General features: G+C 51.4%; 10 protein-coding genes across 10 annotated transcripts; 5 read left to right on the top strand and 5 right to left on the bottom strand.

Annotated features, from left to right (window-relative positions):
• Positions 1 to 1,958: 1,958 nt before the first annotated feature.
• Positions 1,959 to 5,621, bottom strand: PEX2_102570 (putative RNA polymerase II transcription elongation factor (Ctr9); the record flags this gene model as incomplete). The annotated part of the gene is made up of 2 exons (XM_016747527.1): positions 1,959 to 4,691; positions 4,767 to 5,621. 2 exons carry the CDS (start codon positions 5,619 to 5,621, stop codon positions 1,959 to 1,961), a joined length of 3,588 nt encoding a protein of 1,195 aa, XP_016602075.1.
• Positions 5,622 to 6,015: 394 nt separating this feature from the next.
• Positions 6,016 to 7,336, bottom strand: PEX2_102560 (lysophospholipid acyltransferase family protein; the record flags this gene model as incomplete). Its single annotated transcript, XM_016747526.1, has 2 exons — positions 6,016 to 6,403; positions 6,477 to 7,336. 2 exons carry the CDS (start codon positions 7,334 to 7,336, stop codon positions 6,016 to 6,018), a joined length of 1,248 nt encoding a protein of 415 aa, XP_016602074.1.
• Positions 7,337 to 7,957: 621 nt separating this feature from the next.
• Positions 7,958 to 9,372, top strand: PEX2_102550 (NADH kinase POS5; the record flags this gene model as incomplete). Its single annotated transcript, XM_016747525.1, has 3 exons — positions 7,958 to 8,096; positions 8,151 to 8,265; positions 8,322 to 9,372. 3 exons carry the CDS (start codon positions 7,958 to 7,960, stop codon positions 9,370 to 9,372), a joined length of 1,305 nt encoding a protein of 434 aa, XP_016602073.1.
• A 627-nt stretch (positions 9,373 to 9,999) lies between these two features.
• PEX2_102540 (serine/threonine protein kinase CLA4) lies at positions 10,000 to 12,652 on the top strand (the record flags this gene model as incomplete). Its single annotated transcript, XM_016747524.1, has 4 exons — positions 10,000 to 10,016; positions 10,071 to 10,381; positions 10,427 to 12,087; positions 12,143 to 12,652. 4 exons carry the CDS (start codon positions 10,000 to 10,002, stop codon positions 12,650 to 12,652), a joined length of 2,499 nt encoding a protein of 832 aa, XP_016602072.1.
• Positions 12,653 to 13,582: 930 nt separating this feature from the next.
• On the bottom strand, positions 13,583 to 15,710 carry PEX2_102530 (uncharacterized protein; the record flags this gene model as incomplete). Its single annotated transcript, XM_016747523.1, has 2 exons — positions 13,583 to 15,508; positions 15,588 to 15,710. 2 exons carry the CDS (start codon positions 15,708 to 15,710, stop codon positions 13,583 to 13,585), a joined length of 2,049 nt encoding a protein of 682 aa, XP_016602071.1.
• Positions 15,711 to 15,934: 224 nt separating this feature from the next.
• PEX2_102520 (glycine--tRNA ligase) lies at positions 15,935 to 17,974 on the bottom strand (the record flags this gene model as incomplete). Its single annotated transcript, XM_016747522.1, has 2 exons — positions 15,935 to 16,321; positions 16,388 to 17,974. The coding sequence occupies 2 exons, from the start codon at positions 17,972 to 17,974 to the stop codon at positions 15,935 to 15,937; spliced, it is 1,974 nt and encodes a 657-aa protein (XP_016602070.1).
• A 379-nt stretch (positions 17,975 to 18,353) lies between these two features.
• PEX2_102510 (rRNA-binding ribosome biosynthesis protein RPF1) lies at positions 18,354 to 19,649 on the top strand (the record flags this gene model as incomplete). Its single annotated transcript, XM_016747521.1, has 1 exon — positions 18,354 to 19,649. One exon carries the CDS (start codon positions 18,354 to 18,356, stop codon positions 19,647 to 19,649), a length of 1,296 nt encoding a protein of 431 aa, XP_016602069.1.
• Positions 19,650 to 19,981: 332 nt separating this feature from the next.
• PEX2_102500 (phosphotransferase family protein) lies at positions 19,982 to 20,812 on the top strand (the record flags this gene model as incomplete). The annotated part of the gene is made up of 1 exon (XM_016747520.1): positions 19,982 to 20,812. One exon carries the CDS (start codon positions 19,982 to 19,984, stop codon positions 20,810 to 20,812), a length of 831 nt encoding a protein of 276 aa, XP_016602068.1.
• A 419-nt stretch (positions 20,813 to 21,231) lies between these two features.
• Positions 21,232 to 21,921, top strand: PEX2_102490 (Peptidyl-tRNA hydrolase; the record flags this gene model as incomplete). The annotated part of the gene is made up of 1 exon (XM_016747519.1): positions 21,232 to 21,921. One exon carries the CDS (start codon positions 21,232 to 21,234, stop codon positions 21,919 to 21,921), a length of 690 nt encoding a protein of 229 aa, XP_016602067.1.
• Positions 21,922 to 22,265: 344 nt separating this feature from the next.
• PEX2_102480 (amphiphysin-like protein RVS161) lies at positions 22,266 to 23,469 on the bottom strand (the record flags this gene model as incomplete). Its single annotated transcript, XM_016747518.1, has 6 exons — positions 22,266 to 22,719; positions 22,777 to 22,924; positions 22,989 to 23,062; positions 23,130 to 23,175; positions 23,327 to 23,377; positions 23,457 to 23,469. 6 exons carry the CDS (start codon positions 23,467 to 23,469, stop codon positions 22,266 to 22,268), a joined length of 786 nt encoding a protein of 261 aa, XP_016602066.1.
• Between the last annotated feature and the right edge of the window lie 924 nt (positions 23,470 to 24,393).

Here is a 24,393-nt window from a genome sequence, read left to right as displayed (position 1 = left end):
GACTGGCTAACAATATCTCTGGGGAGACGACCAGATCATTTAAGTACCTATTGTACTATCGTACCTGACCTCTGGATAGATGTTTGCGGCATGATAACTGACGTGCTCTGGAAACTTAAGCTTAAGCACTAGCTTGGATTGTGGTCTACTTAGCTGGGCACTGTGGACATAGATCTTGATCTATGACATATGCGTAGTTGTGATGGAGTGGATGCCCAATGAGGGCTAGGGATTGGTAGTGGAAAGACTGGAGACGGCAAACCTAGGAAGGTCCTGGTAACTGGCCTTGTGTTCAACATAGAGATATAGTGTGATGGTAGACAATAGTAATGGAGAGAAATGATCCGTCGATTGTAGTTTGTTGACGATCCTTAACTTGTTTGGGCGGTGACACCCAAAACGGCTCCCGTTGATATCATCGGTGACCTCAATGCTACGCTGCACCTGGATTTCTTTATATTATAGATTTTGCCCCTTTGTTTTCGTTTTTCTTGAAACGACTGTTTAAAAAAGAATTGGAAACTGAGTCACAAGATACATTCGAATATCCTAGTATCCTAATATTGTAACATCCTTCTATACGAACCCGAGGCTAAACAGCCTTAATTGCCTGAAACCTTCAAGCTTAACGGAAATAGAGTTAACTCCCGAGCCCGAAGATCGAGTTGCTATCTTCCTAGAACCCGCCAAGGGACGCAAAATTTAGTTCCTTTTTTTTTTGGTCTTAAACCTTTGTAGCCAGTTTCCGGATATAAAAAAAACCGTTTCGCTTTTCCTGGGTCCCACCGGTTGGGGCGTTAAGGTGGTATCCATTTTCCATGTCGATATCGTGGCTTTGTATGGTGCGTTATGGTCTCCTCTACGGAGTAAGTCTTACTTGTCTAGGATCCTGAACTCTGATCAGGGTACAACAACTTCCGTGTGCAGCCGAAGATTATACAACCAAAATGTTTAATTATTTCAAGAGATCTGAGATACGGACTCCGTATTCTGTACTCCGTGCTTTTCTACTCCATACCCTGCCGATCAGATATTTAAAGGTAGCACGGGGTACGGAGGACTTCCGTATACAGAGTCCAATCTCAACCCAGCCACAGCCACACAGACCAAAAAAGAACACCCAAAACATGCCCTAATAAACAACATAGCCCCCAAATTCAACACTGACACAGCATGAGACACAGCCCCTCCAACCACCCTAAAGCTGCATACACCTACCTACTACCGTATGCAGTTACGTGGAGCACGTTCAATTCACTCGCCAAGCTAGAAACAGATGGAGTAGCTCGGTGCTCCGTAGGGCAACAGGGATCAGTCCCACCAGTGACCACACGTGCAATTCCAACATTTCGCCGCCTGCGCAAGCCATGTCTGACATCCCTGTGTGGGTTTTCCAATGAACGGATTATCTCCAGCGGAATTCCGTGGAGGGGAGATTAATAGATTAGGCCCCAGCAAATTCGTCCGATGGATTATGGACTTGTATGTTCTATAGATTAATTTCAATGCAGGTGTGCTGCGCTTGGGCCGGGCGTGCTTCCTTTTTAATTTATTTCTTCCCCTCGACCGTCCTTTTGGAGTTAGCTGAGTAGGTAGTGAAATGGGGATTTCCTTTCTGACTGGGGACTTTTTAGATCTGTAAAGGCCGGTATTTGGCCGTCCCTCGTGGCGTTTCTCATATCAGCTTTACCTGGGTGGATACGGAGTGCTTGGGTATGGTATTTTGTTTTTATTTCAATGGTTTTGAACAATGCACAGGGTTGTTTTTTGGGGGGGTGGATTTGGATTTTGTGGGATAACGATCAAGGCTAATAATTACACATGGCTGGAAGTCCAACGGAGAGAAATGTATCGATTGCAGTTTCAGATGGCCCCTTACCAGACGCCTGGATGGATAAATGGAAAATAGAACTTCGAGATAGAAATAGTAACAAAAAAAAGGAGTAATATGGCATGATTCACTCCTGCATCTCCGCGTCCTCGATGGGCTTAGAAGGCTCCTCGCCGAACAGTTCGTCGTCGTTGTCTTCGTTGCCAGACTTTTCGGCTTGCACTTCGGCTTCCACTTCTTCTTCCTCGTCCTCGTCATCATCTGCAATGCGACGGGAGGCATTGCCACGACGACGCGGCGCAGCTTCTTCGGCCGGCTCGTCGTCATCACCAAACAGATCATCCTTGTCTTCACCGGCAGACCCAGCCGCCTCTTCATCATCAGAGTCAACAACCATCTCACTGCTCTTGTACTTGCCAGGCTTCTCAGACTTGGCAGCCTGAGCCTTCCCGCCCGATCGGCGTTCCAAGCGACGCCGCTTCTTGGGTGCTGTCTCGCCCTCGCTTTCGGGTGCGCTGTGTGCAGCAAGGCCTTCATCTTCATCTGCGATGAAATCATCTCCGCCCTTCTTCTTGCGCTTGCTCGTAGGCTTCTTCTTGCGCTTGACCCGGTCACCGGTCTCGGAGTCGTTGGTCAATTCGGCATCCTCGCGAGCGCGCTCGTCTTCAGCGCGCTGCATGGCATGTCGTTGCACCTCTTCGACCATCTGCGCGCGTTCCTCGGCGATGCGCTTCTTGCGTTCCATCTCGACCTCTTGGGCCTTGCGCAGCTCTTCTTCCCGGATCCGCGCGGCTTCTTCGCGGGCTTCACGGGCTTGCTGGAGCTTCGCGGCGTTCTTCTCTTCGTACTCCTTCTGGCTCTGCATGGCTCGGTCAAGCTGCTTGCTGATCGTGCGACCCATGTTGGCTCGCTGCTCCAATGCGGCGCTGGGGTAGGGAGGGTTCTTCTCCTTGGAAAGACGCTCGAAGGTTTCAATGGCTTCCTTGAGACCCTCTGCTGCCTCTTGGACATCCTGGAGCGTCTTCTGGGTAGGCTGCAGACCGTATGCGAGTGAGGCGATTTGGTTCTGCACGAAAGCAACATTGAACTGTAGGTGAAGTTGGTCCGGAGAGACATCGCGTGCGCGCGTAGCGTAGTCTAGTGCTGTCTTCATTGCGGCCAAGTTCGCCTCCTGCTTGCCTCGCAGCCACCATACGCGACCAAGACAAGCCAAGATTTGCACATCGCGCTGGCGATCCTTCGACAATGCAGCCTCGTAGTGTTCGATTGACCGTGAGAACTGACGGAGCTCAGCAAAGACATGTCCTAAGTTGAGGTAGACACTTGGGTCCTTTAGCGTATCGCGAATCTTGGACAAGATTTGCACAGCAGAGCTGTGGTCTTTCTTGTCGTCAATTAGGGCGATCGCGATACCCTGGGCCGCATATGCGTTCTTGGGGTCCAATTGGAGAGCCTTGTCGAAGAACTCCACAGCACGCTGGTAGATTTTGCGACGCTTCTCCTTCTCCTGGTCTGTGTCGCGGCGCATGTCACGGGCGGCAAGGAGATGCACATTGCCCATTCCGGTCAAAGCATAGCGATCGTGCTTGTCATAGTACTGCAACGTGTGCTTGAAATGACGTTGCTCGCTATCTTCAGCAAGGTTGGCAACTCGTTTCTTCGCCTTGCTGAGGTACCATCCGTAGAGCGACCGAACTTCCAGATTTGTGCTGTCCGCTTCGTAAAGCTTGCCAATCTTCTTAGGGCCCTCGTCTGTAGGGCTCTGGCGCAGGGCAATATATGTCAGGCGTGCATTAGCTTCCGTGTAATCAGCGTGTCGCTCCAGAAGACCTTCGTAGACCTTCTTAGCTTCTTCCCACATGTCGGCGGCCTCGTAAGTCCGCCCAAGGTTGTAGCTGATTGTGGTGACCAGCGCATCAGTATCGGTGCCATCCTCTTTTTCTTTGGATTGCACACAGGCGTTGAGTGCAGACTGGAACAAGCCACGAGCCAGAGCGATCTTCTCGTTCTGGTATAGGAAGCAGCCCATGTTGTTGAGGAGCTGTGGTGGGAGACTCTCCCTAAGAGCAGCGTTCAGCTTATCCTGGTCCTCGATATCAGGTCGAGCATCCTCCGGAATCTCAGCAATTTGGATCTGTTCTAATTGGGTCAGGCACTGCATGCTCTTATCAGGAGCGGTGCCCTCGTAGAGACGGGAAAGATAAACAAGAACAGACTCGTCGGGAGAGATATTCAGCTTCTCATCCTTCCACATAGAGCGCACCGACTCAAGCAGAGTAATGGCTCGCTTTGCCTCGGTCGACTTGTCTTCCTTGCTGCCTGACTTCTGAGCAGCGAAGACCTCTTCCGCATGAATAGCAGCAAGGAGGGTCATCGCTTCCGGATTCTTTGATTGCTGAACAATCTTCTCTAGTCGGAACTTGGCACCGTCAAAGTCCTTGTTCGTGATCTGCATTTGCACAGCGCCGAATTTGGCGGGAAGATAGCCCTTGTCGACACCACCGCGGGCTTGATCCGAACGGTTGTAGAACTCCGTAGCACGGGCATCATCGCCTTCATAGTGCGACTTGCGACCAAGAAGGTACCAGCCGTCACTGGCAATAGACATAACATCTGTGTGCTCAATGGCTTTGCGTGCCAATGTCTCGACGGTGGGATATGATTTGCGGAGGAGGAAGTAGCTGGCGAACATGGAGCAGGTCATTGGGTATTCCTTGTCCAGTTTGAATGCCTTTTGGGTGTATTGAGTCATGGCTAATTTGTACATTGACCCGAACATAGGGTCGGTGGTGGCTCGGCGAGAGCTGTCGTGAAGGTAGTAGACTGCGAGCAGGACGTTGGCGACCTTGGACTCGGGATTCTGCACAACGATGGAGGTTAGTTATATTTTTATATAAAAAAATGAAGCCTTGTGAGGGTTTCTTGTTAAACATACCAGAGACAGCGATCTTTCCCAAGCTACCTTCGCTTGATCCTTGAAGCCCAGTTGCCACAAGCAGCATCCGAGACCAATACGAGGGTCAGGGTCTGTAAGGTTGGGCATCTTGATCAAAGCCTTCTGGTATCCTTCGAGTGCATCTGCGTATCTTCCTAGCATGTAATGCGCGCGGGCACGTCCCAGAATAGCCATGATGTTCCGGCCACCGAAAGCCTTGGATGACTCGTCGAAACATTTCAGAGCCTGCCGCAGCGACTCGACTCTTTCCGAGGTATCAATTGCACCCGGACGAACAGCACGGGGCGGGTATAGCGATGCACGGAGGAGACACAAGACACCACGCGCCAGGAAGAGAGGAGGATAGGCCGGGTTGAGTCGCGAAGCCTCGTTCAACGTCGACGTCGCAAGTTGGAGGTAGTGATCTTTGGTCTTGGCTTCTGAGTATAGTTCTCCTTCGGGTGCGACTCGAGGAGCGTGTCGGCTCTTCAGCAGCAGCATCCAGCAGATCCAGCCCAGCAGGCCGAGTTTCTCCTTTGTCGCTCCGTGGGCGACGGAGGCCAGACCCTTGGTCAAGATGTCGATGGCATGGTCGATCTGCTTTCGCTTCGCGTAGGCGAGCGCAATGATCACCCAAAAATTCTTGGCCGCTTTTTCATTCTCCAAGAGGGTGCAGAGCTCAGTCGGGTCATCGGGGAGCTCAAGCAAGCTGACCTCGACTTCGCTGTCGAAGCTGGATGCGGGAATATCAATAGCATCGGGGATGTCGGAAAAGCGCAGGTTGCTCAATGGGCTAGCTGAGGGTACAGCATCACCATTCAGGCCATTGGTTTGGCCATTCTCAAGGGGCGCCATGGTGTGTCCGGGGACGGGAGGGATGAGGCCACTTTGTGAGTAGGTATGGGATTGTAGGAGCCTCAACTCATGATCAAGCGAGGCGGTCCATCAAATAAATTTCAGGATTAGGACCGGTGAGGTTAGCGACCTCGAATTCGGAGAAAACGCGAAAAAGTGACTCTCGGAGACTAACAGCGCGGCGATGAGAGGGTGAGAATTGAGTGATTGGAGTGGCTGGGCTGCACCGCCACAGGCCGCCACACCGCATACATTGAACAATAAGTGCATTCATTCACCTTTTCTGGACTGAATGATTACTCTTCGATTATTTTGGAATAAAACAGAGAATGATAAATAGGGAAAATGGCATTTACTAAATTTCCTAATAAAATAGCTAGATGTGGTATTCACATCACTGCGCCCAGCTTGTTACAAATTTGCAGAAGCAAGCGACACTGACCAGCACCACAAAGATAAGACCAAGCTCACTCCAGTGATGCAGGCTACCATAGGACTCGACATATCCAGCTGAAGCAGCAACTTTCTGGCTATCTACTGCATGATCGGCTTTGATCGAACCGGCCAACTCGGATGGGAAGCGGCCCGTTTCGAAGTACTGATCCATGAGCTGATCTTTCTCGGCCCAGCGTGCTGTCAGCCAGTCCTCAAATTCTTTCTGGTCATCGAGAGGAATCTTTGAAACCTGGAATCGTCTCCAATGCATGTTGACTGAGGTTGGCGGTCGTCCTTGCAGATATGTGGAGCGGAGAGTGAAGTATTTATCGGGATAGCTTCCCTTTCTGTAGACAAACTTGTGAGTATCGCTCTAATAAGAGGGAAAGAGTGATAGAGGGAAAAAAGAAGAAAACATACGGTGGTCCTTCATAGGCCATGGTGCAGTCATACACCCAGTCTACGGTTCCTCGCAACTGCTGAAGACAAAAGAACAGCCCTGTAGACCGTGGAAGAATCATGTGCTTGAATGAAGGCAGTCCTTGCTTCGTGCCCCAAATATCGCTGCGTCTCTTGGTATTGATGGACAGATTTGTTCCCTCGGGGAATATTAGCAGCCACATGGGATCGTACTGTGGGCGGGCTGAGTTGGAGCCGGTATAGACTGTCTTCAGCTTCTCCAAACGATGCTGAAGCCGTGGCTTGTCGGATGTCCACTTCCGAGCCATGAAGATAAACCCGTAGAACATCATGCCAGTGCCCACGATAGGGATATACTTAAGCGACTCTTTCAGGATGATGAAGATGCGGCCATGCATCTGGTTGGTGTATGCAACCCACCAGAGGTAAACCCAATCTGTGTAGACCTGGTGGTTGGAGATCATGACGAGACGCTCCGGGAACCTGGTCTCCAGCAATCCATCTTTCGATATATGGATTTGGCCACGCACGCTAGCATCACCACTGACCCGGAAGAGCGTCGGAGAGCTCCATTGTGTGACAGCACTGAGAACCAGTCCAAAACATTGCTTTGTATATGCCATATACGAATAGTAGTAGTGTCTATTGATCAGATATAGCGGGGCGCCGATTAGTTGCGTCACACAGATCGCCATAATACAGCAATCCGCCCACGTTATCAACAGAAGCGAGCGCAGTATCTGCATGGGAATGCCATGTTTGAGACGCGGCTCGGAGGGTTGTTCGGTCGAGAGCTTCTGAAGCTCCCCGGGATCCTCGGCGGTTTGTGGCTTGCGCTGTCGAACCTCGGCGGGCTCCATGGTGGGAAACTTGGAGATCGGGGGATCCCTGTTGCTTTAAGAGACTGTGAACTGAGGTAGAAAATCAAGTATCAGACTGGAAGCTAGTGAATGCTTCTACAGCTATACAGAGCCCCCACACAGAAATGGTCTGGGAGGATGCGGAGGATGCGGAGGTAGTGATGATGTGGGCTTAGAACGCAACAAAAGCTAGGCAGAAGCTAGGAGATAAAATAATTTGCCATGTCCCGAAAGAAGGAAGTTATAATAAAATGAGCTTGTGGAATATCAGAAAGGATAAGTGTTGAAGAGCTGAAGAGTTGGATAGTTTGGAGGGGAAAATCAGGCGGATCTCGTGGATCTCGTGGATCCACCAAAATGACGGTCACAGCCTCATAACGTCACCCAACTTTCTTGTTGACTTGTCAACTCTTTTTTCATTGTGATTCATCAGATACTCCTTTGAGATTCCTCTGAGAGCCTAGAGCTTTAGAGCCAAATCTTGTGTCAGCTCATTACCGATTCCTACCTTGGGAAAGATGGCGCGTTGATGTGAGCAACCAAGCTTGAATCCTTCTGACTGGAGTCCTCCTGTCTGATACACATGACCAGGGTCTATAGGCCTGCGATCGTCCTTACAACATGCTCTGCACTATCCTCCGCAGGAGTCCTCGCCTCGCCTTGCGCCATTTTTCCACGTCTCAACCACGTCACGAGATCAAAGACATCGGCTCTTTGTCTCAGCGGCTAATACCAAAATACCAAGGTGTGGCTTGGAGCGGTCCTGTTGGACACGTCTTGTGTGTTTGGTTCGAAGACTAATGGATTTTCTCAGAATCCTGCGACGGGGAGCTCCTGTGCCTCCAGTGGCCAGCACCGCCGCGAAATATCTTCCTGGTGCGCAAAGACTGCGCCCCGGCGGTCACCGATTCTCTGATTGAATTTGTCAAGTAAGATCAAGACAAGCCCATGGAAAGCGACTTGGCACAAGGCTGACATCTACGAGCCATGTTTCCTCTACATACCCATCTATCAAGGTGATTCTCGAGTCAAAGACTGCCGCCGAAGTACATTCATCGCTCTCCTTTCCCGTTTACTCGGTTTCTCTCGACGAGAAAACGACCGCGCTTCACGATAAAGTCGACCTCACGGTGACCCTGGGCGGTGATGGCACGATTCTACATGCAGCGTCCCTCTTTGCGACCTGCTCAAACGTTCCACCCGTTCTATCATTCAGCATGGGTACATTAGGCTTCTTGAGTGAGTGGAAGTTCTCAGAGTTTAAGCGAGCTTTCCGAGAAGTCTACATGTCTGGAGCCGGGGCAGGGGATCGAACACCCGTGTTGGAAGATGTCCCTGGGGCGGCACCCACAAAACAGGAAATTGAAATGGGGCCGACCGGGTGGTCCTCCGTCAGGGGGAAATCTATGGGCTCTACGCGCGGGGCCCGCATTCTGATGCGCAATCGGTTGAAAGTAGGACTGTTTACCGCCGACGGAACCGAAACCACACCTATCCGGACCAAGACCGATCAGGGCCAGGGGGTGTATGTGATGAATGAGCTCCTGATCCACCGTGGCAAGGAACCACACTTGGCTGTGGTAGATGTGTTTGTGGGTGGGCGGTTCCTGACCGAGGCTGTGGCAGACGGAATTATAATTTCCACACCGACGGGAAGTACAGCCTACAGCCTGAGTAGCGGGGGTAGTATTGTACATCCGCTAGTGCCGTCCATCCTTTTGACGCCGATTTGCCCGCGTAGCCTCAGCTTCCGGCCATTGGTTCTCCCCTCCAGCGCCCCCATCACGCTGCGGCTGAGTGAAAAGAACCGTGGGCGCGAACTCGAAGTAAGTTTGGACGGTGTTCATTTAGGTCAAGGGATGGCAGTTGGTATGGAAGTCCGAGTTTGGAATGAGGAGATGCGTCATGGGAAGAATGAATGGCAAGGTGGTGTACCCAGTGTGATGCGAAGGAGTGTGGGGTGTGAAGCCCATGAGGGATGGGTTGGTGGATTGAATGGATTGTTGAAGTTCAATCATCCATTTGGGGAGTTATAGCATTGTACAAGATGTATAATATGTATAATATCTTAATGTCTTAATGTGTTCAATGTGTTCAATGTCTTTAATGTGAATGTTCGTGAATATCAAAGTTGTATCAATCGTATAAAAGTGGAAGACCCGTGGATCCAGTTCCCCTATGGACTACGCTGATTGGCCGAGGCTTGTTTTCTGTAGATTGAACTTCTTAAAGTACTCGCCCTATCTCAGGGGACATCTCTTCTTCCCCCTTTCTCTCTTCATTCTCCCCAACTCTTAACTTGTGATTATTTCTTGATTCTTTTTAGGTCTGATATTGCGTTGTTTATTCTTGAGCATCCTCGCAGTGCGAGGACAGCTCTTGATTTATCCCCCCCAAAAAAAGGTACTTATTCTACCCCTCCTTCGATTCCCTCGATACTTCTCTACTCTATCCCCTTGTTCCGGCAAATTCATGTGTACGAGTGGTTATCTTAACAAAGAGAAGATCGTGAAACGTTCTATGAATCATCCTTCCCCTGAATACAGTCGCTGATTTCCGTCTATTAGCGCTAGCCAGTCTTGAAGGCCTCAGGAGGTCTCGGCGCATTCGTTTACACCATCCCTCCTCCGCCCCCCTGCGCGACCTGGAAAATCCCTTGAATAATGACTTCGTATGGAGGGTATGTTACACTATCCTACCCAGAATCTGGTGACATTTTACTCACCCTCTATAGCAACATGTACGCGCCAGAGCAGTTCATGAATCCGGGGCCAGCCCCCCGGCCCCCTACCGATCGACCCCCCAAATTGACTCTACCCACCAACAACACAACCACCTCCTTCGGTCAGATGAGTTTAGACTCTCCGATGACACCCGGTCCAGGTGCGGCAAATCTTTCGCTTTTCCCCAACACCAGCAGTCCTTCGCTGGCTATGACTCGGAGTAATACCGGCCAAAATGGAATCTCGATCATCAAAGAAGGCGCCGTCCGCTGCAAAGAGGACAAATTCTTGGCAACCTGGAATACACGTTACTTGATCCTACGTGAGTATAAACTCGAATTTTTAAAGAGTGATTCTGGCAAGGTAGTGATTACCTTCCCTTTGTCTTCGGTCACCGCTGTCGCTCGCTCCGAGGATTCCAAGATGGCCTTCGAGGTCACTCGTTTGGCCAACCCGAAGGATGCAAACTCCAAAGCTGCCCTCCTTGCCCGCGACCTACCTACTAAGACCATTACCTGCGAAGTCAAATCCGATGATGAAATCTATGAGTGGATTGACAAGATCTACGAGCGCTGCCCTGGCATGGGCGGCGTCAGCAACCCGACAAACTTCAGTCACCGTGTTCACGTCGGCTTCGACCCAAATACCGGCGCTTTTGTAGGTTTGCCTCCAGAGTGGGAGAAGCTTTTGACATCCTCGGCTATCACGAAGGAAGACTACAAGAAGAACCCCCAGGCTGTCATCGAGGTTCTTGAATTTTACTCGGATATCAAGATGCGCGAGCAGAACCCGCAATACTTTGCTGGAATCAACACCCCACCCAATGGTCAACCCAAGGCATACGGTAGTAGTGTTGGGAGCTCCATTGCACCCCCACGTCCTCCCCCGCCAGGACCTATGCAGCGCCTTGATAGCAGTCAATCGAAACCATCTGATGGTTCTATGCACTCTGCATCGTCCTCGGTTGGACAGGTGGACCGTGCGACAGATCAACAGCAGCAAGCCGAAATGATGAAGGAAATGGCCGACCAAGAGCGCCGCCGCGTGGAGGAGGAACGTCGCAACAAGGAGGAGCAAGATGCTTACAACGCATCCATCCCGCAGGCCCGTCCTACTATGGCTCAACAGGAGCTCGGTGGATATGGCGGCGACGAGCAGTCACAGAATGGCCGTTATCAACCAAGCCGCCCGGCCCCTCAGGCTCCAGGCTCTGCTGCTCGCCAGCAGGACCCCCGGCAGCTCACCGCACAACGTCCCGCACCGGCACCACCGTCACAGAGTCCCTACGGCCAAAGCGCGCCCCGAGCACCGGGTGCTCCCCGAGCCGACGAACGCCAGGCCTCTCCAAGCTCCCGCCATCCTCCCAGCGACACTCGGGCCCCAGGCTCAGCCAATCGCCCTCAGCAAAACGGCTCCAAGGGACAAGCTGGACCCCCTCCGACACGCTTGCCGGCCCCCGTTCAAGCTGTAAAGCCGTTGAACATTGCCAACAAGCAGAACGGTACCAAGCAGGCCGTCCCAGATGGCGTTCGCCAAGCCGAAGCTGCTCTTACCAAGAAGGCAGATCAGCCGCGCCAGAAGGAGGTGCGCATGTCAGCCATGTCAGAGAACGAGGTCATGGAGCGACTGCGGTCTGTCGTATCCAAGGACAACCCGAACGAGTCTTACAGCAAGCAGCGCAAGATTGGCCAGGGTGCATCTGGATCCGTGTATGTGGCGCGGGTTAAGGAAAGCGCACCTTCTGGTGTTGCCCACGAGCTTTACCGGACATATGGCCCACGCTGCCAGGTGGCCATCAAGCAGATGGACCTGCGCAGTCAACCCCGCAAGGAGTTGATCGTCAACGAGATTATTGTCATGAAGGACAGCCAGCACCCGAATATTGTCAACTTCCTCGACTCATTCTTGCAGGAATCAAGCAATGAACTCTGGGTTGTCATGGAGTTCATGGAGGGTGGTGCGTTGACTGATGTGATTGATAATAACCCAGTAATTTCTGAAGGTCAAATCGCGACAATTTGCGCTGAGGTATGTCAGCCATCCAATGGTTATTTTCATCCAATTACTAACGTTTTACCAAAAGACTTGCAAGGGTCTAGCCCATCTGCACAACCAGAGCATCATCCATCGTGATATCAAGAGTGACAACGTTCTCCTCGACCGTGTTGGCCACGTCAAGATTACTGATTTCGGCTTCTGCGCCAAACTGACCGAACACAAGAACAAGCGCGCCACCATGGTCGGCACTCCTTACTGGATGGCACCTGAGGTGGTCAAGCAGAAGGAGTATGGCCCGAAGGTTGACTGTTGGTCACTGGGTATCATGGCCATCGAAATGATTGAGTCGGAACCCCCCTACCTGAACGAAGAGCCCCTGAAGGCCCTCTACCTCATTGCCACCAACGGAACCCCCCGTCTCAAGAAGCCCGAGAAGCTCAGCAAGGAGCTCAAGGCTTTCCTGAGCGTCTGCCTCTGCGTCAATGTCCACAGCCGTGCTTCCGCCGATGAGCTCCTCGCCCACGAATTCCTGCAGACTGGATGCAGCCTGGCTAGTCTCGCTGAGCTGCTCCGCTGGAAGAAGGCTACTAACTAGTAAATAACCGAGGTTTCCCTTCTGCTCTTCATTTACCACACACATTGGAGCAACATCATCTGGGTCCCATTTACGCGTCTTTAGATCCCCGTGTCGCATTCCATTCTCACAGGAACCACTCTCTTCCCGTGTGTTTCTTTCCCCCGTCTCCTTCACTGCACTCTTCACTGGAGATATCATTGGAGATATCATTGTTGCTCTGCTCTGCTTACTTATCATACACAACCCTGGGCGTGGATAATCTGGCGTTTGATCTTTTTTTCCCCCTTTTTTCCTCGCTTCCAACTTCTCTTCAACGCTTGCACAAAACACATACCATGTTTCCCCCTATGACGTTCACGATTTTGCAACTTGCACTGTATTATGTGCCCTTGCACAAAAGCGAAGAATAGTTAAAAATCCCATGTGACTTTGACTCGACTTCTTGATCTAGAAGAACCACCTTTTACGAGTATTTTAATAGCCCTAGTGGTATGTGTAACCCTTGGGGTCTTTGTACCGTATTTGGTACTCAGCCAATCGACCAAAATGATATTAAACAAATGCCTCTCTTCATATAACCTCATCAGGTCGATTTTATCCCCCACATGTGCTTAATAACCTATCTGACTCAAAGTCTTCACAAGAATAGTATAGTCGGCTACTTATGCGGCCTCTGTTTTTGACGACATAGTTAGGGTTTGAGATACCTAAATATCCAGTTGGCTCGAGATGATATAAGAGGGGTCACTCAATATACCATTGTGGCGCTCTACATTCTTTGACGTCTTTTACTGTTCTACCGTATGGTTATAAGAGTGATATGGATATTAAATAGGACTTAATATATCATTAACAAGCGTAAAACTAGTATATAACAATTCATACGGAGTACATAAAGAACAAAAGAAACCCAAATCCTTCCAACACATATCCCAAGACAAAAAGAAATCAAGGCAACTCCTCCCTCACAGCCCTTCCCAATTCCACACAAACCTCACTAAACAAAACCCCAACAAGAACACTCTCCCCCTCAGAAGCAGTCCAACGTCCCGCATCCGCAAGTCTCTGTTTCCAAACACTCTGCTCAGGCAAAGAAAGATCCTTCCAAGCTTGCAATTTCTCCTCCTCGGACTGTTCAGACTCATGCGCAGACGCAGACGCAGCAGTCTCAATAATCACGCTCTGCTCGGCATTCTGTCCTGCGCTGCACCGCACGATGACAGAGAGGGACTGCGGCGCGACGGTTTCAAGATCAGCTGGTGCGGCGCCGGCGCGGTGTACGCGATCCAGGATTTCGCGGAGAGATTCGATCTGCGAGTCTGTGGAGATGATGGTCGCCACAGGGATATCGATATCAATGCCGCTTCCGCGCGGCGCAAGAAGTGTATCGAAGTACGTCAACTTATCCCGTGGGGGTAGGACGTAGTCCCGCGCGATGGCTCCGCGGATGCTATCTGGGAGCCATTCTGTCGCGCCGAGGATAGGTGGCGTTCCGCCGCGGATCTCGGCGAAAGCGAGCATGGCTACGCAGATTGCGGCTATGGAGAATAGTAGGAGGATGATGCTGTAGACTAGTTCCCAGATCTCGGCGGGGCCGGGGGTGACGAGGACGTAGCGTGGGGTGCGGGAGGAGGTTGGGAAGGGGGATAGTGGGAATGTATGTACGACGACTGTGTTGCCCATGCTCACGGAGGCCAGCTTGATATTCTGCGGACCGACGTCTGGGGTTACGGGGTGCGCGGGCGCGATGAAGGTGGAGAAGGTGAGTTTTGTCATGGAGAAGGGGTGTACGTCGTGGAGGGTTGTGTAGGGGCGGAAGTTGCTGTATCCGCGGTTTGGTCCGTATTCTATGGTGAATACAGGGATGGAGTTGTCGCTGCCGCTGGCTGCAATGACCGTTTGTTGTTGGCCTTGCGGGTTTGTTCCGAGTTGGCAGATATCGAGTCCCAGGCCGATCTTCACGGTTCGAGGAAGCTTGCGACGTCGTAAAATTTTGGACTTGCCCGAGTCGGTGCTGGGAAGTTGAAGGAGCACAAGCTCGCTACCACCGCGGTTTGGAGCGTTTAGAAGGAGGAGTAGGGTTCTAGGCGAGAGGAATCGTAGCGCACGGAACTTGGGGCGTGCTGTGCGGGCTCCGCTGGCGGGCAAAGGAATGGTATAAACTGAGCGGACGTCGAGGGAGCTGTTGGGACGGCTAGAGGACGAGATCTCGCCAACCATGACGTCTGGGCCGTTGGTATATGCCATAAGGAACCGCCCGTGTGCATCGTCGGTCTTTTCCAAGTCGTGTTCGAGGCTTACGAAGTCCAGGTCCTCGGCCTCTTCATTGCCGCTTAATTGGATGCGGCCAATGATATCCTTCTCGCTGGGCGTTTCTGTGGCGCGGAATAAAACAATCTCACCGGAGGGTGCCAGACCCGTCGCAACGGCTCCGATCCGTGTGTGTTTCTCAGTGCCATCCTTCCCTTTCGGCCACGGCGAGAGTCTCGTCACTCGCTGATATGTATCCGAAGAGCCCGTCCCCTTCTTTGTTCGGAATAGTGATGCTTGCGACAAAGCTATAGCCTTTCCGGGAATGACCCCTTCCTCGGACTTGGTTTCCTTTTTCTCACTGTCTTCGGCGCTCTGTGTATTCGAACCAGCAACCGCGGTGGTTTTCCGCGGCAGCTCAAACCGGAATGCGCGAAGATGTTGATTGTTGTTCTTTTTCTGTTGCTCTACGGAGCTATTTATACCGGCCAGGGCAACAAGGGAGCCCGTCTGGTCGCCAACCAGCGGGGCCGCAGCTAGCGATGTTACCGAGTCTTCATCGCGCGATAGGTTCAATTCAACAGCTTCGGTGATCTCGTTACGATGCGATGTGTCAAGCAGAGACTGTACAGAAAACAATAAGTTAGCATTTGCACGTCGAGAGGGGTCTCAAAATGGTGGGACTCGCGATCTTATTTCCAACTCCGCTACGCCCCTCGCCGCCTCCGCCGCCGACTAGGAGTCGACCGTTGTTGCGCGGGTCAAAGTCTGCAGCGAAGAGCGGACACGAGAGTGTCAATTTGGCGGAGTGTACTGTGGGCGCCATCGTTGTTGACAAAGTAGAGTGTAAAGAGGACAGATGGGATGACGGAGGTGCCCCGGATTCTTGGCGCAGTGGCCCGAATCTAGGCATGCCGTGCCCGGTTAGCGTGATGAACGAAAACTATATTATTAAATCTACAAGGATAGAGTTGCTCTACTTTGATTGATATAGGAAGAAGATGAAAAAAAAAAAAAGTAAATAATATTTTAGCATACACTCTAAGCATTCTAAACCTCGATTTCCTGGGAAGTGAACTCGGGCAGGCGCTTGCGGATATCCTCCCATGTCTCGTCGCCCTCAACAAGGGACTTGACAGCCTGCAGGATCTCGTCCTCGCTGGCACGGACCTGCTTGGTAGTATCGCGGTCGCGCAGGGTGAAGGTGCTGTCCTGAACGGACTGGAAATCCACAGTGATACCGAAGGGTGTGCCCAGCTCGTCGTTGCGAGAGTAACGCTTGCCGATACTGGCGGAAGAGTCATCGACACGGTTGGAGACACCGGCTTTGCGCAGCTTCGAGGTCAGACGCTGGGTCAGAGGCTTGAAGGAGGCGTGGGTGGAGAGGGGAACCAGCAGGACCTTTGTGGGGGCAACAGCGGGAGGGAAAGAAAGGACCTATATAGTATCGTCAGTACCAGCGCTCATGGCAAAAAAAAAAAAAACACAGAAGGGAATACTTACGCCACGGGTCTCGTCACCGGCGCGGGACCAGTAGGAGTGCTCAATGATACTGTACAGAATACGTCCAATACCGAAGGAAGGTTCGATCACGTTGGGGGTGTACTCGCGGACATTCTCAACACGAGTGCGCTTCTCAATCTTGATCAGGTCCTTCTCGATCTCAACCTTGCCAGATGCAACACCCTCAACATCGACCTCAATCTTGCCATCCTTCTCGAGGTCAAGAGACAGCTTCTCGCGCAGCTCCTGGGACAGAGCCTCAACAGCTGCCTCGACAGTCTTGGCGTCCTTCTTGAATTTGGGACCGAACTTCTTCTTCTCGAGGTCAATCTGGTACTCCTCGATACGTAGAGGCTCAGCACGGGCCTGGCGCACCACGAGAGGGGCACCGGTCTTCTCCTTGTGAACAGTCAGATCATAAGCGGAGCGGTCAGCACAACCGACACACTCGATCCAGCCGTAGCTGGTGTGCAACTCAGCATCCCAGCAGTCAGTGGCATAGTGAGCCATCTCATTGGCCATGTGCTGACGGAAGCGCAGCTTGGTGGGGTCAACACCGAGCTTCAACAGGAAGGACTGAATGCGGGCCAAGAAATAGCCCAGAGTCTCATTGTCGACCAGTCCAATCTCAACGGCCTTGCCGATGGTCATCTTGGTCAGCTTTGTGCTTCCGGACAGCTGCACGTTACGATCGAGCAAGGTCAGCTCAGTATCCTTGATCTCATGGAAGCGAGCGTGCTTCTTGCCACCCTCGGGGTCGACGTAGTGCTCAATCTCGGCCATGAGGAACTCGCGCACACGCAGGAGACCCGCACGGGGGGAGATCTCGTTACGGAACGACTTTCCAATGGAGGCAGAGGCGAAAGGCATCGACTGCTGGTTGAATTCCAGGAGCTTAGCGAAGTTCAGGAACTGGCCCTGGGCGGTCTCGGGACGCAGGTAGCCGGGCATGTTGGCGCTGGGGCCAATAGAGGTCTGGAACATGAGGTTGAAGGAGACCGGAGGCAGCACCTCGCCGCCGGTGACAGGGTTGCGGATGTCGTGCTTCTTGATGAGCTGCTCCAGCTCGGGGCCACCGAAGTTATCAATTTGTGCGAGGGTCTCCTCGTACTCCTTGACCAGGGCATCATCCAGCTTCTTAGCCTCGGTGCCCTTGGCCTTTCTCTTCTTCTTGGCCTCCTTCTCCTCATCCACAACAATTTTCTCGCCGCGCGCCTGCTTGTCTCCCTTGAGGCGGGCCTCAAGCACCTCCTCAACCAAGTGGTCGGCACGGAAGATCTCGCCAGTCTTGGGGTCCTTGCACATCCAGTCGGCGAACTTGTCCACATGCCCACTAGTCTTGAGAATCTCGTGGGGGGTCAACATGGTGGTGTCGACCTCGAGCATGTCCTCCTCGAGCACGAAGTGCTTGCGCCACAGGTCGGTCATGTTGGCGATCAGGGCGGTTCCAGGTGGGCCATAGTCGTACAGACCGGACACACCACCGTAAATTTCGAAGGAGGGGGTGTAGAACATGCGGCGACGGAGCATGGAGTCCAGCACCGTGCGGTCGACGGACTGGCCGGTCTTGGTGTTGACGGTGGCCATCTTGACGTTTCGTTTCGAGGTCTTCGGGGGAGGGGTGTAGGTCCTAAACTGAGTCCGAAAGAAAGACGGAGGGGAAAGAAAAGAGCGGGGGGGAAATCGCAGGCGCGGCAATTGAGTCATCCACTATGCAGCCCCTCAGACACCACCGAGAGGACAAAAGACAATGGGTATAAAACGAGAGAGAGCGACCAATTGGGTCGATTCTTTTCTTATTCTTTTTTTTTATTTTCCTTCTAAAAAGGAGGTCTCCAAGTCACAAGGTCGAATCGCAGATTGGCGCTCCGGGGAAACGATGTTCCGAAATAATTTATTTCTCGGCGATCTTTACATTTTCCATTGACCTTTTAACAGCAGCATTCTACCCTCTCAGCCTTCAAAAATGGTTGTCCCCGGCCGATCTGGACCGCCTCCGGGCGTAATGGGCGATATTAAAACCGGCAACAAGCTGCGCCGGAAGATGAACCATGTCAAGCGCAAGAGAGCCAAAGATGCTGCGCGCCGAGAAGAGCGCTACGCTTTCAAGAAAGAAGAAGCCAAGAACCCCAAGTTGAAGGAAGAACGACTTCGCCGCAACATTCCTCTGACTCTCGAGCGGAAACGTGTCTGGAACGAAGCCGACAACGACACCGAAGAAACTGGTCTAGGATTGAGCGTTGACGTTGAGCGCATCAAGCGCGCCAAGAAAGAAGAAGAAGACGAGCTCAACCGGCCATTAGAAGAGGGCGAGGATGACAGCGAGGCTCCGGAATCAGAAAATGAGTCAGTCGACAGTATGCTCGAATCCGACAACAGTGAAAATGAGGATGAGGATGAGGAAAAGGACGAAGACAAGAACGCCAGCCGCGGCCGGAAGAAGACCTCTCTCAAAACTGCGACAGAGCGTGCCACAAGTCCCACCCAGTCCACACGCAGCACAAATCTCAGCCTCGCTCCTGAAGCATTGGCCGCCAAATTCCCTACACTTTTCACCGAGGGTCCCCCACCCACCCCGAAAATCCTCATCACTACCGGCCTCAACTCTACCCTCCACGACCAAGCCGAGACCCTGACCGAAGTGTTCCCTAACAGTGTGTACATCCGGCGTAATGCCCACCGTTACTCGCACAAATTCTCAATCCGCGAGATTTCCAAATTCGCCGCAAACCGTAATTTCACAACTGTGATTGTGTTGAATGAGGACCAGAAGCGGCCCTCTGGGCTAACGATGGTTCACTTGCCAGTCGGCCCGACTTTCCACTTCACTATCAGCAACTGGATCGAAGGAAAGCGTCTTCCAGGACACGGCCGAGCCACCGAGCACTGGCCCGAGCTGATCCTCAATAACTTCCGTACTCCTCTCGGTCTTCTGACTGCCCATTTGTTCCGCACACTCTTCCCGCCTCAGCCGGAGTTTGAGGGCCGACAGGTTGTCACTTTGCACAACCAGCGTGATTACATTTTCGTCCGTCGTCACCGCTACGTCTTCCGTGAGAAGCGTGAGACCGAAAAGGCTGTCGTTGGTGCTGACGGCAAGGAAATGTTGGGTGCTGAGGGTATCCGTACCGGTCTACAGGAACTAGGACCTCGCTTCACTTTGAAGCTGCGTCGTGTTGATAAGGGCATCCAGCGTGCCAGTGGCCAGGAGTGGGAGTGGAAGGGTGGAATGGAGAAGACGAGAACTCTGTTCCAACTGTAAATGTCTCTTTATGTTGTTATTCTCGGTTTTGCATGGGGTTCGAGGGGAGTTATATCCAAAAGCTTGTCTGGTTTCATTGCAATGGACAAAATTCACGTATTCTACAAACCTCCGTGGACATTTATACTCTACAATCATAGGGGCCACGCTGCCTCCTGAGTTGGTTACTTATACAAAGACATTCATTAGCTATTCATCTTCAAGACCAAGCTCTCTCAAGACGTACAAAGGATGGCCGACAGTGTCTTGTCACATGACATGGCGGTGCTAGTATCTTTTTTCATTTACCCAAGTCAATTCACTCCATCTTAATGACCAACGAGTTGCATCCGATGCAATCCACCATTGATCTACCAACCATTTCCGATATTGAGGCGTCTACCGATGTCCTTAGTATACGAACAAATGCCATTAAAGTGGTTCGAGTGAAGGAACGCTTCACAGTCAAGATCGGATATGCAATTCCGCCTTTAGAAGCAGAGAACATGAAGTATGTTGCAGCCAACAGCAAGGTTGCTGTGCCAAAGGTTGACGCCAATTTTGTCGATCCAGAGACTCAGAAAAGATATATCATTATGGATTTTATCCCTGGGACCGACTTGCAAAAGTTACTACCATCACTTACACCAGCCGAAAAGACGACGGTCAGTGAGCGGATTAAAGAGACTCTTAACGAACTACGAACAATACCACCACCGGGCTACTTTGGAAACTTGAATGGCACGCCTTGCATCGACGGTGTTCTATCAACACCAGATAACAACCCAATTATTTCCGGGCCATTCAAGGATCAAGAAGAGCTGAATCAAGGAATACTTGAAAGGCTGGGCCAAAGACATTCACCGCATTACATTCGCTTATTGCGAGAAATGGTCAATCGCACCTTCAAGGACCATCGAACTGTTTTTACCCATGGAGATCTGCAGCCGAAGAACATAATGGTGGAGCGAAGAGAGATCCACGATGATGGAGGCGCAGACTTCAAAGTGACGCTTATTGACTGGAATTTGTCAGGCTGGTACCCTGAGTTTTGGGATTTTTGCAATTCAACATTGTATTGTCAAATGAAACCGGATTGGCTTGAGCTCGTCCCAGACATATTTGATCAGTACCCGTTGGAATATCTCATGATGCAAGTTGTCTACTCGTCGGTCTTTTACTGATGATATATGATTTCCAGAACGATGAAGTGGTGGACCAGGATACAGCGCGTCAATTGGGATCGTGGTGCATCAACTACTCTACAGCACTCACTCTGCGGGAGTGTCTTTACTGCTTAGGAAACAACCTGGAAGGGACTGCATGTTCGTTTTCTCCTTCTTAATATGTCTGATATAGTAGAAAGAGTTGAGGCGACTTCGATTACATCAAGTTATCAAAGTCATACCTATGTCTACGGGTAGTCCCAACCTTGAACTACAGATGTTGTATAAACATGGAGATAAGCAATTCCTTATCTCCGATATCCGCCAAGTCACGAGACGATCTCCTGTACCTGAACCAATGACAATAGAGAAAAAAAAAAAGGAAGACCGTACAAAGTACAATATACACCACCCAAGGTCCTCTCCTCCCTACAAATATGGACATCCTCCCCCGCCGCCTCCTCTTCATAGCCTCAATAGGCAATCCAGCGCCCTACCACAACACCCGACACAGCGCCGGCCACCTCCTCCTCGACGCCTTAAAACCACTCCTCGAAGTCACCCTCCCAAACACAGGCCTCTACTACGAAACATGGCAAAGTCCATCCCTCATGAATGTAACAGGCCCAAAACTCGTGCGCCGACTAGAACAATGGGCAACCGAACGAGCAAACCGTCTTGAAAGAATCGCCAGCGTTGCCGCAACTCGTGCCTCCGCCTCAACCCCAAACATCCCCACACAAACTACATACCCAACAACCCTCATCATCCTCCACGACGAACTCTCCATTGCCCAAGGCAAAGTCCGTGTCATACGCGGCGGACCTGAGACATTTAGTTTGCGCGGTCATCGCGGTCTCGTGAGTATCTGTGAGACGCTGCGCAAGAAGGGGCTGTATCCGCGCTCGTCTAGTCCGAATAAGAGTGTTTCCGGGCCTTTGGCGGATCTCTCAATCTTGCGCGTTGGTCTTGGTATTGGTCGTCCGGCGTCACATGATTCTGGTGCTGTTTCGGACTATGTATTGAAGACTGTTACTGATAAGGAGCTTAAGTCTTATCATGCCGCGGCGATGCCTGTGGCGCAGACTATTCGGGATGAGCTTGTTAGACCTGCGGGGAAGGTCTGATGTTCGATGTTTGGTGATGTGTATAGTGTGGATTTGTTGGAGTACAATACCCCCTCCTCTCCGCCCCATCATGATTGTTGGTTATATGCGACTGCTTCATATTCGTGGGCGAAGGCATGGAATTGAAGGAAGTGATGAAGAACAATGTCAAAGCCAGCTCGTGGATGTATTAAACATATACACAGAAAACGCCTGGTGTAAGGCAAATGAACACAGGAAATAGCTGTCGATATCTATCGACAGAAGCAAAGGAAAAAAAAAGGCACGAGTCTGTTGCACAGATCTCAGCGCAGCAAAGAAACGTCCGGTATTATGCTAATAGAGTAGTCGATTAAAAGAACAGCTCAAACGGTTCCAGCTATGCTCAAATCCCGAATCTCCTGCAACACCTCCTCAACCCGGTTATCCAGATCACCCTTAGCATACTGGTCGCGAGTCTCGGCATCGAGATACTGCTGCACCTGCGCCATACGGGAATACGCCTCGGCACAGAAGCGCAGCTGGATCTTGACGAGAGCTTCGAAGCTGGGGTCGAGGTAGGGCACACGCAGGTCGATAAGCTGAGGGAGTTCGTTGAAAAGCTGCTCATTCAGTTGCTCGTAGGCTTGCTTGGCCATCTCGGCTTCGCGTTCGGTCCGCGGCAGCTTGGTGACATCCTTGTCGGGCTTCTCGGCTAGCTTCTTGACCTTGGCGCGCATGGCGTCGTAGTCTAGTAGCTTGTGGTTGCGTTTCTTAATGCATTCGTTCACGTCGGGGAAGTAGGCGCAGAATCGGGAGATGGGGTCGAGAACGGTGGTACTATGGCTTCTATCAGCACCATTCATGTGTACTCGTCAGTAAATAAGGATCTCATACCGGTATGGCCCATCCAGAGCCTTGATGGTCTCGGCATCAAGATCCTCAACAGCCTGCTTGTAGCTCCGGCTCACACCGTCTTTTGTTCCCGCGTCGCCGTAGAAGGCATCAATAGTCTCGGCAATGCGCATTTGGGACGCCGTCATGGCTAAAAAAAAGTCAGCCAACCGAACAACCAGATCCAACAATCCACAAAGCAAAAGGTCACCCACCTCGTAGTGAATCCAAGTAACCTTTTGCCTCCTTTTGCAATCGATTCGCCGCGGTCTCCATAGTCCGGTAACGACTATAACGAGAAAAGTTAGCTCCCGTCCTGGTAAACCATCTAGAGGCAGCAGCGAGGACAACCATACCGTTCCTCGATCTCATAATCGCGATCATTCGTTCTCTCAACATGTCCTATACAATTACCAAGTCAGCATGTTATTCACTTATTCGCATCCACATGGCGCGGCAAGTAAATTGTAGCGCGTAGCGGGTAGCTAATCCGGGATCGTGTCCGATCGCCCTCTCTCGATTCATTGCGGGGTAGAACTCGACCAAAACTCACCCGTCTTCATCATCACCTGCGTCGTGGCACGGTTGACATTCTTCTTGAACCCTATCCATCCCAGCAGTTAGATTCGCTCAGACTGACACCGGTCCATGAGTCCGAGGGTTTTGGTGGGATGTAGGCGTACCTGCCCAAGACATGGTGGCGGTGTGGTTCGGAAGACCCGGAGATGGGGATCGGCCTTGAGTTGGTGTGGGTTATAGGCTGTAAGTGGATATGAAATAGAGGGAAGTCGTGGGAGTGATTGCAGTTGACTACTGAGAAGAATCTCCGGAGTTAAGCTGTAGGGTAAGTCGTGAAGGTCCCGAACCCAATGCCAAGTGTAGCCAACTCTGCCTTGCGGGTTTATGTGGCTGTGTGTGGCTGTGTGATCATGCTTATGTCATGTCCTCCGGATGCAGATACGTCATGTTTGGTAGGGCTGGATACTACGGGAGTACCCACATCACAGCGTTGCATTATTCAGGTTCTGCGAGGATCTGTTCGAGTTTTTTTTGGTTTTTCTGCAAAGTTACATGGACTGGTAATACTAGGTAAATCATGCCAAGGTATATATTGAGTATATTGAATACAGATATTGTGTTGGGACATTCCTACTCACACCAGGTGCATATAGCCGCTTAACGCTGGCGAGCAATCAGGAGAGAGATAATAAACCCCATTTATTTGGCATAATTACCCCTTACCCCTTTAACAGTAGCATAGTGTAGGGCTGGGCCTTACATCCGCTGCAATACGCCTGCATGGCATGTGCATATTGAGGTATTCCACTTACCCACTTCGCCTAGGCTGTAATGTTGATGCCTAAGTAACTGAGTTATGTGAATCCTTGGCAGACAGTTATATGACATTGCCAAGTGTGAATAACTGCATTTTGAGTCCGCTCAAGTTTTACTCGGGATCCCTTTTTGGGGTTGGTTGGGTCTCTAGTGAGGGAAGTTGTAGAGTTCGAATCCACCTGTTCAGCTGCATATGTTCGGTATTACGGAGTTCCATTCCGTACTCCGTAGTCACACCTAAGATATGTGTAATAAATTAGAAGTTATAAGACATGTGTGAATAAT

Source organism: Penicillium expansum (assembly GCF_000769745.1).
Source record: "Penicillium expansum strain MD-8 chromosome Unknown contig359, whole genome shotgun sequence".
Taxonomy (NCBI): Eukaryota; Fungi; Ascomycota; class Eurotiomycetes; order Eurotiales; family Aspergillaceae; genus Penicillium; species Penicillium expansum.
This window is presented reverse-complemented; position numbering and strand designations above follow the sequence as displayed.